This window comes from Oryza brachyantha, chromosome 2, assembly GCF_000231095.2.
Source record: "Oryza brachyantha chromosome 2, ObraRS2, whole genome shotgun sequence".
Taxonomy (NCBI): Eukaryota; Viridiplantae; Streptophyta; class Magnoliopsida; order Poales; family Poaceae; genus Oryza; species Oryza brachyantha.
In genome coordinates, this window is record NC_023164.2 from 26,114,993 (window position 1) to 26,126,280 (window position 11,288).

An 11,288-nucleotide genomic window follows, 5' to 3' on the forward strand; every position below is an offset into this window, starting at 1 on the left:
CTTCCCCGCGCGGGCCAGCGAGCCGTGAACCTTACCTGCGCCACCGAGGAGGCAGCCACACCACGTCAATTATGAAGCAAGGGAATCACGAGAGGGAGAGAGAGGGCTAGGAGGAGATGGTTACCCATGGCGGCGGCGGCGACGAGGCGGCGTCGTTCAGACGATTCGGCGGCGGCGGCGGCGGCGGCGGCGGCTGGTGTAACAAAGACGAAGCCCTAGACGCGTGGGGGGATTTATAGGGGATGCGGTGCTGGGCCGGGATATTCTTTTGGGCCTTTAGCCCATTTCATTTATGACACGTGTCTCGTAAAGCTGGAGGCCCATGAAAAGCCCATTAAAAGGCGTAGTGTAGTTGGAAACCCTCTGGGAGGCGCGGCGCGACTGACCTCTCTGCGGCGGCGGCGGGAGCGGAGGAGGAGGAGAGGAGAGGATGCCGCGGCCGGAGGTGCAGGCGCCGCCGGAGATATTCTACAACGAGTCGGAGGCCCGCAAGTACACCACCTCCTCCCGGATCATCGAAATCCAGGTGAGCCTCGCCGGTTGGCGGCGCTGGAGCGGAGGAATTCTGGGTTGGGTCTCATGCTTAGTCTTACGTATTGCAGTCGAGGATTACCGAGAGGGCGCTCGAGTTGCTTGCGTTGCCCAACGATGGCGTCCCCAAGCTGCTTCTCGACATCGGTCTGCTTCCTCTCTTCTTGCTCATACATGGGATGGAACGCTCGGAGATGTGTTGCTTTGATTAAAAAAAGAGAAGTTTTTTGTGTAATTATTATGCTTAATTTTTATGCTGTGAATGGCAGGTTGCGGTTCTGGACTTAGTGGCGAGACATTGACAGAGCAGGGCCATCACTGGATTGGTTATGATATTTCAAAGTCGATGCTTGGTGAGCAACTCGTTTTGTTTCCTTACTCTTAAGGAAATCTAGGTTTAATGCTTGCTGTTCTTTTTTTATCCTGAGTGAAATTCTTTCCACAGATGTTGCTCAGGAGCGTGAAGCAGAGGGTGACCTCCTCCTTGCAGACATGGGCCAGGTATAATATCAACCTGCATCCTATTAATGGATGGTGCAAGAAATTTCGGTTTCATATGCTATGTTATGCTATGGTGTATGCCAATACCCGTAGGGAAATTCTTGTTTTGTTTAACTCATAGTATCACAATTTGCATTATTGTGATAAGTCATAGGTGGCAGGACATACTTAATAACACTAATATTGCTCTTGACTTTTACTATTGGCATGAAGTCCACGATTGTACTCAAAATCTATTCTGATGAACACTCAAGTAACTGTGAATCTAGGAATGCAAACCTTTCTGGAGAGAAAAAGAGAGAGAATTAACCCAAACAATTGGCTTTTACCATAATGCCATGTTTTCTGAATAGCTTTTTTTTCCTGCACAAGGCCTGGTGAATATATTTATTCGGCATAATCTTGCCAACCTTTGCTTAACACAAATACACCAACTTCTTCACAGTTGCTTCACCGCAGCTCATCTAGCTTTAAGGTATTGTATTTATATTTATATTCAATCCTGTTCCAGGGCTTAGGTTTGCGGCCAGGAGTTATTGATGGTGCAATCAGTATTTCTGCCGTTCAGGTAATTTTTAAGCTGTATATTACTGCAACAAACTGATCATGTTCATTTCAAGTTTGCCATTTTATTTTATATTCTCAACTGTGTGTTTTGTTCGACTGTGTGCAGTGGTTATGCAATGCTGACAAGTCATGTCACAACCCAAGATTGCGGTTGAAGTATGTATTTTGTTGTTTTTCTTAGCCTCTTAGGTTGCCTGCAACTAGTTTGAAACTTTGGTATGTGCATGATTTTCAGGGCTTTCTTTGGATCATTATATAGATGCCTAGCAAGGGGAGCAAGAGCCGTTCTACAGTTTTATGCTGATAATGTGAAGCAGAGTGAAATGATTGTGACTGCTGCCATGCGTGCTGGATTTGCAGGTGGAGTGGTTGTTGACTGGCCTCACAGGTGAGGGTTTTTTACGTCACAAAAATGGTGTATTAGTGTATGAGCAATACTATAAATTTCGTTACTGATATACAATTATGGGCATGCCTTCTGTCTTACAGTTCAAAAGCAAAGAAATCCTACCTTGTCCTCACTTGTGGACCAGCTTCTCTAAATTCATCCCTTCCAAAGGGTAAAGGTCAAGATGGTGCCATGTGTAGCGATGATGATGAGAGTGATGATGGAAGTGGTGATGAAGATGAAGCCCAAACAGTAAGCTCATGCTTTACAAGCTTGTCCGTACATTGCATTGTGCTATGTTTCTTTTTTTTAATGGAGTAAGCTTCAAATGGTGACAGTATCTCACTTTCATTTTATAGAGCTTCCCCTTGATATTGTTATATAGCGCCCTAAGCATCATATAAGTTGTGATACCTTCTTTTTTTGCAATAATCTTTTCACCAACCTCTGCTTGCATTGTTCCTGTGGAACTTTACTAATTTATTCAGATTTACCAAAGATGTTTAGTAATTATAGAAATGGTGTTATCTTGGATGTACTAGCAAAATGGTTGTGTTACTGCTTAGTCAAGGATCATCTAATTCATAGTCTGGTTCTTTGTCTATTCTATAGGACCTGATATTTTTTTCTTTTCTCCCGTTGGATGTTTGATCACCTTAGATAAATGCCAATCCTTTTTGTACCCAGGTCGGAATATATGAAAGAAATAGGCCAAAGAAGAGGCAGAAGACGAAGAAGAATGGCAAGGGCAAGAGCTGGCTCTTGAACAAAAAGGAGCAGATGAGAAGGCGAGGACGTGAAGTGCCTGCAGACACAAAATACACAGGACGGAAGCGGAAAAGCTACTTCTAAGTTCCGAGTGATCTTGGAATGCCTGTGTACCAATGTTTGCCGTCTATCGTAGTTCATTATTAGTACTAGTACGAGAACTTTTCTGTTCGAGAGTTGGATGATACACCAGAGAACCGTTCTTTATTTTTTATTTGTAACCAAGTGGTGGCATTTTGAGCTTTTTTGGTAATGCTGTGACAATCTATGCCCTCCTTTTGAAGGATCCAGTATTTGTATGTTTGTTGTTTGCGATTCCGCATGGGTTTTGGCAAAATTTGTCCAATCTGGCTACACATTGTTTCAATGAAATTAAGCATAAGTAAAGCCATTTATTAATGATTAAAAAATTATAAGTAAAACCTTTATATTTGTGTGCTTAGTGATTTAAAAATAAATACGAAAAAATAAACTATAATAGAAAAATTAGACTTTAAAATTTAAATTTTAGCTCAAGGTATAACCATATGCGAAAGCAGAAAATTTTGCATGGCTTGATTGGACGAAAGGTAGTTCTTCCGGTGCTTCTTTTTGGTAACAGACGCGCGGTCACGCAGCTTGGCTCGTCTCTGGATAACTTGCGCCAGAACACGAGCCCGGGCGCGTCGGCTTCCCCGGTGCCTTCCCAAGATGGCGATGGCGATTGCCTGCGGCTGCGGGGTCTCGGTGGCCGCGCCGTCCCTAACCGGCGGCAAGAGCAACCGCAACTCGCCCCAACGCCGCAGCCTCCGCTTCCATCCCCGTGGCCGTGGCGTGGCCGCTCGCTTCTCCGGCAAATCCGCCGACGCCGACACCAAGGCGGAGGCAGACTCAGGGCGGCGCGTCGAGGTCAGTCAGTGGTAGACTGCTCGCCAGCGCTCTCCGGCCTTCTCTTCCTGTGCTTAGCTTGATTGCCTCGCGTACGCCCGGTGCCAGTGGCCCGTTTTGCGTGAAGGCGGTGTTATCGTAATCCACAGCAAACAACCGCCATGGCGCTTCACAGTTCACAGCTTCAGCCTTCACCAGTGTTGTTTTCCCAAAAAACAAGATTATTTTTCAAATTACTCCATTCAGTCAAAAACATTTATAGGTTAAGACAATATTTGGTTAAATTTATAAAACTTCAACAAGCAATTCTGAGTTATAGTACATTTATAAATTCTAATATGTTTACTTTTCAAGTAAAATCTATCTATTTATATCATTTGTAGTGTATTTAAGTTGAAATTATTGATCGTCGAAATTTTAGAACGAAATTTTAGAAGTTTAACCAAATCTTATTCTATATGATAGATATTTGTGAACGGAGTGACTAATAGCTAGATTGTTCTACAGACTAATCCGCAAATCTTGCTATGCTTTCTAGCCTAAAATTCTCTTCTAAGTTGAATCAAAATAATTTTGCATTACAGGATGACCCAAGTTACCTGTTGAAACTTGGGCTCGGATCCGTTGCCGGCGCGGCGGCTATCAAGTATGGAAGCATCCTGTTACCTGACATCACAAGGCCAAACATCGTGGTGGCGTTGTCGATGGTGTGCATCCCTGTGGCCGTTGCCGTCGTGCTCCTGCTCAAAGCCGGCGGCTCGAGAGAGGACTAGCATGAACGACAAGCTCCAGATGATCATGGAGTTCATTTGATCCAACTTTTTTTCCCGGCAAATCTCGCGAGGAAAAGAAAATTGCAACCGTGGCTGAGTACTCTTGTATGGAATTAATCGATGATCAACCTCTGATTGTTCTGATTAGGTTTGATCTGATTCAGGTGTGGTACATGCCACTAGTTTTCACTTCGGTTCTTGGTGATTTTAAGGCAAAGTTCACGCGTCTGGAGTTGAGGAACACTGCTGGTACAACTCGTCTCAACTCTAGACAAGCTTCTGAATATGAATGCCCCTATTCTGAACAAACCTTACGGTTTCACCTACAGGCCTGAGATTTTAAGATGCTCTATTGCAGCAAATATATATATTTACAGTGCATTTAGCTCTACTGATTTCGGTATCAGCAGCGTGTGACGTAAAACCATCACATATGCTCTTAGGAATAATAACTGCAACTACATAAAAAATCATGCCACTTTACAAGGATACCAAAACATTACGGTGCCGATGAAATTAGCAAACAAATTCAGCCTCTCCGTTGCCAATTCACAGCCTGAGAAGTGAGAGCTCTGAACCTCTTCAAAACAAATGCAACAGCTCATGGGATCCAATGAATTGAAGAATAGCAGATTGGGCTACACCATAACAGTCAATAAGATAATGCATTCTGCGGTAACTATTTACAGGCTTACAGGTTGTCCTTTAGCCACTTGGCAGCCCCATTAGCAATGGACCTGAAAGAATCCAGTGAGCAACTTGGTCAACAAAGAATACAGGATTGCATAGGATAGAAGACGCAGAAATCTACAATCTGTATATTCAAACTTCAATGAAATGTATGCAAATATGTATGTTCAGACAGTCCGTTAGTGTTTTTACTTCTATTCATTTTTGGAACAAACGGTTGCATTAATCAGTATTATAAGTATAAATGAATGCAACCAACCTGCTCTAAAAGAGGTGCTATAAAAACGATTTTACCCCCATTATGGATCATTATGGAAAGAGCACATTTAAAAAAAAATGTCTGTCACAAACAGCAAAAGAGGTAAAGTAAATCGCCTGTATGTCCAGTATAACAGGAAAAAAGAACATTTTTTGTCAACATGGATGCACTAGTTCATTAACAAATATTTAGAAAAATGTGTAACAGAAGATCAATGGAACTGTATAAAAATTGATTTTCACCCTAGCTTTTAAAGTCTAATATACAGCCCACTTTCTGTCTCACTGTAACCCTCCATGTCTTGGTTTTGTTGCATTTCCTTTTTGGAAAAAGAGCAGGGTCTCAACAATTGCAATATTTACATGAAAATAGCTAAATCCTTGCATGAGTAATTGCATTGTAATAAGAAACGGTTAAAATTTACCCTGCAAAATCTTGAAGTTTCTTCAACCAGTCACCCTCTCCTTCATCAGGCTGATCGGAATTTTCTTGCGGAACAGTAGTTTCATTTTCTTGGCGCGTGGCTGCAGCACAAACACAAGTCCTTAAGGATATTGCCTTTATTTTACTGAACTTCTGGTAATAATGTTACAAGATGATTCTTTGCTGGAGTGAGGGGGTGCAGGAAGATATATCTATGTATATAACGAGCATGCTTACGTTTTGGCTTCACAGGTGCACGAACAAAACCACCATTGCTCAGAGATGCAAGTTCCTCGAGCAGCTCCTTTTCTCGTCCGCTGGAAAGAACATAAACTCACATAGATATGGGCTCAGTGATCATGCAGATGCACACAGCATGTATTCGAAATTAGGTTCAAATCAGGAAGCATATCTACCTTATGCGTTTGGGTATAGTGACCTTAATAGTGAACAGATGATCACCACGAACAGATGGCTTATTCAATGATGGAACACCTTGCTTCGCTAGAACTACTACATCACCAGGTTGGGTACCTGGAGGTATTCTAAGTTCACTAGTTCCATCAACTGTTTTGACCTGCTTGGAAGAAGGATATGAGCACAAGACTAAAGTTTGAGTAGACCATAGACCAGGGATGACAGAAATCATTACAAGTTTTTTTTTTCTCAAATCTGAAATAAATATCTACCAATAATTAACTTTGGTCTGAACTGTCCTGATTGTTACAAAACTCACATCAGTCTGGCAAAACATATTTGATCAAAGCTAGGGAGTCTGAGCCAACATGATTAACAATAAGCTGATTAAATTAGATCCTTTAGTTTTGGATTTAGCTCAACCGAACAAAATGATATGAAATCTGTGTAATCATATTTATCATTTAAAAAGAAAAAAAAATAGTTGCATTAGGATTATTGAAGAGCAAGTTGGTGTACCTTTAGATTTGGTTTGCTAATTATTGTGCATATAGGTAGGTGTTTCTTTTATCACGAGAAAACTGAGTGACATAACAAATGCTAAGCAAACCACTAGCATCAATCAACAATGTATACCGAACATCCTGTGCACAATCAATGTGGTCAGAACTCAGTTTGTTCAGGTTAGTGTTCACTGTTATCAAAAAATGTGAGAAGGTTCAGACATTCATTTTAGTTGTACTGTCATTTAACGAATAAAATAACTGAAACCAAACATCACTATTGAATCATAACAAGAAAGATTTTAGTACCTTTTTAACAGTGCCCAAAATAGCTTCAACGTAGTTTATTGAAACAGTTGAATACAAGTTGATACCATCCCTTTTAATATCCGACGGCTCCTCTATATCAAGGCAAACATAAAGATCTCCAGGAGGTCCTCTGTTTTCCAAATGTAAAAAGGGTTTAGGCACGGTTTGCTTTTGTAGAATTTAGACATGGATTGCTTGCCCATGCATGCACAAAAAGCATACAAAAGGCAGACGAAGGAGCATGGCGTAAAATAAGTTAAATAAGAAGACACAAGCAAGAATGCATGTTCATGCAGAAACTAAAAAACAAGAAAACAGTACAAGGATGCAGATGATCTATCTATTTGCTTCTAGCACCAACATATTCAATGACGCATAGACAGGCTAATACTACATTCCGACAAACAAATTGCTCACCCTTTTGGTCCTGCATCACCTTCACCACGTACACGAAGAGTACTACCTTTGCTAACACCTGGAGGAATTTTTACTTTGATCTCCTTCCTAACACGAACACGCCCCTCTCCAGCACATTTCTTGCAATACTCTGAAATGACTTCACCCTCTCCTGCACAAGTGGGGCAAATTGAAACCTACAGAGTAAGAAAAGTTAGAAGTTAATCAGAAATGCACTAAGTATCAAATGAGACTAAAAACATTGCATATATAATTAGACACGGGCCACTCTAAAGTATAAATAAATTATTTATTTTGGCTATTGTACCAACTGAAACCTTGGGCTTCAAGCCTTCAACAATCTTTCTAAAAAAGCAAGCATATATGCTACTATGCTAATGCTAGATCAGTGCATACAACTGCGCAAAATAGCAAATCAACTAATAGTAATAGTACATAGTGTCATCTGACCTGTTATCCAACAAAGATTGCAAAAATGCCTTTAGTTATCTATATTTTTTTAATGATAGAAAAATTATTAAATATTGCCTTATTCAGTTACTTAATATGTTTTACTTTACCCACTTTAATAATAAAAATGAAACAGTAAAGTGAAAATCAACCAAGGAGTTAATACAGCTCAAATTCATGCTAATCAATTATGAAGTTAGGATGCTTTAACCCATTTTCCCTTCTCATTACTCTTATATTTACCCTTTATGTATATTTTACACCATTAAATTTGTCTAACAAAAAAGATGCTCACATCCTAGTATATCTTGCAAATATTTTTTTTTGTTCCATGAGATCTTGTTTATAATGTATTCCTTATGATCTTCTATTGTCATGTTTGATGTTTACTTTCGCAAATGGCACCTGCCAATATGCCATGTCATAGGCTAAACACTGTTGCGCACAAAAGCTGCTGCATCATTGCTAGATGTTTTGAAGGTCAAGCACTGGAATAACATTATAAATGTAACAGATTTAAACAGTGATGTTCTATTGTTACCTGGGAGAACAGACCAAATGGTGTTTGCTCAGTTCGCATTACTTGCCCTCGACCACCACATGTAGAGCATATTCTCATTTTCGACCCAATCTTTGATCCAGAACCAGCACATGTATCGCATGTTTCCAGATGAGACAATATAATATCCTTTTCGGTTCCAAATATTGCCTCTGAGAACCCCAGAATCACATCATATCTGATGGCATAGATTTACGTCAATCTATAGAATACACTAGTTTTTATCACAAAACGACAGAAAGTTCTAGCTACAGAACAATTCGTAGAAAAACATTCTGCTATTCTGACCATGGTTCATTAACACAAAACATTCTAGAGCACAAGAGCAAAAAAAGTTACCAATTTCAGACATGCTTGAATGCAAAAAGACAAAACACAACAGGAACATAAAAACATTTGGCACAGAGAATAAATCAACCGTTCAACACCACAATTTCATGGCACTACGCATGCCATTTCTGTAAACTGTATTTTGACCAAGCAAGGGCAAAGGGGGAGTTATTAGGCCAAGATAATAGCAATGGCAAACAACCATGTTTTCCTAGTGGCTAGTGCCATGTCTCTGGAACAAAGTCAGAATAGTTGATGCAGGTGTTTAAGTAGGAATAGCTGGTGCAGGAGCTCACTCATAAATACTGAAATGAGAAGAGAGACAAATGACAGGAGCAATGAAAAATAGCATTGAAGACGTATGTGCACTTTATATTTTAAAACTAGATCGAAATGTACGCAGATAATGCTAGATCTCCAAGGCACACATAGTTAGTTTTAAAGTTTGTACTAACCACTATAATTAGTGCTTCTATTCATATGCCGTTTAAACAGCTTTTAACAGATCTTTTTAAATAGATAAACACATTGGCCATGAATACCAATATCATTTATGATTTAACTTCAAATCTCTGGCAGCAAACCTGATGTCTTCACCCTGCACAGCAGTGCTCCTCCGGCGTGTCCTAAATGTGCCCTGGTCCATACCAGAAAAGCCACCCATGCTTGCTCCGAAGAATGTCTCAAATAGATCAAAAGGATTACTCTACATATAGAAAAAATAATGTGTAAAGTGTTCTGTGAGAAAAATATAAGCAACAGTTAACAAGTAAAATCTAGTTTCCTTATCAGCCAAAAAAATTTAGTTAGTGCACGCATAATGATATGATCACGTTCAATAAATTGCTTGTAAATGTTGAATAAAAAATAGTTTAGAAGTAGTACTGTCATACTGTGTAAGCTCCAGCTGAGCCTCCAACTGCACTCTTAACCCCAGCTTCACCATATTGATCATATAGTGCCCTCTTCTTTTCATCTGAGAGCACCTGATGGCAATGAGATAAAGCACTTACAAAATGGGAATGATACACAAAATAGAGAAGCTAGAAACAGTGATATTCTAAGGTATTACTTTGAAAAAAATCCACATGTCAATATCGAAAGTCCATAACTTATCAACAATATACAATACGAGCAAAACAGCAGATGATACATGAATTAAAATTTATGCTGCACTAGATACCTCATATGCTGCGCTTATCTCTTTGAACTTATCAGTTGCTCCAGGTTCCTTATTGACATCAGGATGGTACTAAAAACAGAAAATAACATGTTATCATTAACTCTCTTCTATAAAAACAAATGTAGATGCTGTATGAATCTTAGTAACATGGTGATAGGCTAAGGCATGCCACTTAGTGCAAACTCACGTAGTAAAAATTGTTTTCAAGAAAATCAGCTCAGTAAAAACCCTCCAGGACTTGTTCTGAAGGGGTATTTGAGATATTAGCTATGTTCCAGATAAGACCCTCTCCTAGGTTCAAGAGCATTTTCCTATGTAGGCTTAAGGTTATGATAGTTCCCTTGTTTGGTCCAAATCAGGTGACACAGAGGAAATGGGAACCAGCAGAAGTCATGCTTTATTTGCAAGCATATTACAAACTTTGCTATATGCTTTGATGGTTATTAACTAATAAACAAATGCCACTCATCCACTGAGGGTGGAGTTGGGATATTCAGAGTTGAAGGTTTCAGCGTCAGTATTGCTGGAACCAGTGAAAAAGGACTCCTAACTTAACAGGAGAAATGGAACACTATGATGAGGGCATAATTTGATAATATCACAAAATGTTGTTCTAAAAGGCATGACTAAATGCCATAATTTATCCAAACAGAAATAAACAATAGCGAACGAAACGGCGCCTTCTAAGATGTGCACAGAATTGATCGAACCTGATAGCTATCACTTGCACTTTATCAAAACAAATAGTGCCTTAACCTTAAAAGGACAAACTATTGCTACTTAGTGTGTGATCCAACGAATTCCAATATTGGTGATTGGGTACCCAAACAGAACAGCATCGTCTAGAAGGCAATAAGAAACCACAGTACTCCTATAGTACGAGTAAAATTGAAGCTTGGTTTGGGCGGGGACAAGCGTCGAGCACCTGGCGCGCAAGCTTCCGGTAGGCGGCCTTGATGTCCTTGTTGCTCGCGGAGCGCGGCACGCCAAGCGTCGCGTAGTAGTCGGACGACGCCCACACCACCAGGCCCCCTCCGCGGCGCCGCCTCCCTCGATGACGGTGCCTCGGCGCAGCGCACGCCAGCGGGAGGCCGCTCCTCCCTGCAGCGGAGGCGGCGGCGAAGTGGACCCCAGGATGGGAGAAAGCGGCGGCGGCGGCGGCGCGGGAGGACGGCGAGGGATTGGAGGGCGCGAATGGGAGCGTGGATGGCGCGAGCGCCATTAGCCAGCAGCAACAGCGGCGCCGCCCCTCTTCTAGAAGCTTCTAGCGCCGGCACGCGTGCTCGGCGTCGCGGCCGAGTTTTATACGGTCCGCGTCGTCTGGGGCTCTGGAGCGGAGGAGAAGACAGCGAG

At 41.1% G+C, this 11,288-nt stretch overlaps 3 protein-coding genes across 3 annotated transcripts; 2 read left to right on the forward strand and 1 right to left on the reverse strand.

Moving 5' to 3' along the window:
* Positions 1-322: 322 nt before the first annotated feature.
* LOC102709819 (18S rRNA (guanine-N(7))-methyltransferase RID2) lies at positions 323-3,120 on the forward strand. Its single transcript, XM_006649076.3, is given in 9 exon segments — positions 323-526; positions 603-678; positions 801-884; positions 977-1,032; positions 1,544-1,600; positions 1,706-1,755; positions 1,835-1,987; positions 2,089-2,239; positions 2,675-3,120. Coding segments are annotated over 9 exon segments (996 nt in total). The 3' UTR covers positions 2,840-3,120.
* A 193-nt stretch (positions 3,121-3,313) lies between these two features.
* On the forward strand, positions 3,314-4,542 carry LOC102710100. Its single transcript, XM_040521014.1, has 2 exons — positions 3,314-3,643; positions 4,207-4,542. The coding sequence occupies exons 1-2, from the start codon at positions 3,446-3,448 to the stop codon at positions 4,393-4,395; spliced, it is 387 nt and encodes a 128-aa protein (XP_040376948.1). The 5' UTR covers positions 3,314-3,445; the 3' UTR covers positions 4,396-4,542.
* Positions 4,440-11,288, reverse strand: LOC102710382 (chaperone protein DnaJ). Its single transcript, XM_040521013.1, has 11 exons — positions 10,861-11,288; positions 9,936-10,004; positions 9,646-9,738; positions 9,337-9,458; positions 8,405-8,600; positions 7,414-7,589; positions 6,997-7,126; positions 6,184-6,344; positions 6,005-6,084; positions 5,769-5,868; positions 4,440-5,132 (listed from the first exon to the last, which is right to left on the reverse strand). The coding sequence occupies exons 1-11, from the start codon at positions 11,155-11,157 to the stop codon at positions 5,087-5,089; spliced, it is 1,470 nt and encodes a 489-aa protein (XP_040376947.1). The 5' UTR covers positions 11,158-11,288; the 3' UTR covers positions 4,440-5,086.

Excerpts from the sequence above, each read along its gene's own strand:
- LOC102710382 (XM_040521013.1), bottom strand. The coding sequence starts at position 11,157 with ATGGCGCTCGCGCCATCCACGCTCCCATTCGCGCCCTCCAATCCCTCG. Across the intron at positions 6,345-6,996 it reads TTTTGGGCACTGTTAAAAAG|GTCAAAACAGTTGATGGAAC; the intron begins GTACTAAAATCT and ends TCTTCCAAGCAG. Across the intron at positions 6,085-6,183 it reads ACTATACCCAAACGCATAAG|CGGACGAGAAAAGGAGCTGC; the intron begins GTAGATATGCTT and ends TGTTCTTTCCAG.
- LOC102710100 (XM_040521014.1), top strand. The coding sequence starts at position 3,446 with ATGGCGATGGCGATTGCCTGCGGCTGCGGGGTCTCGGTGGCCGCGCCG. Across the intron at positions 3,644-4,206 it reads ACTCAGGGCGGCGCGTCGAG|GATGACCCAAGTTACCTGTT; the intron begins GTCAGTCAGTGG and ends TTTGCATTACAG.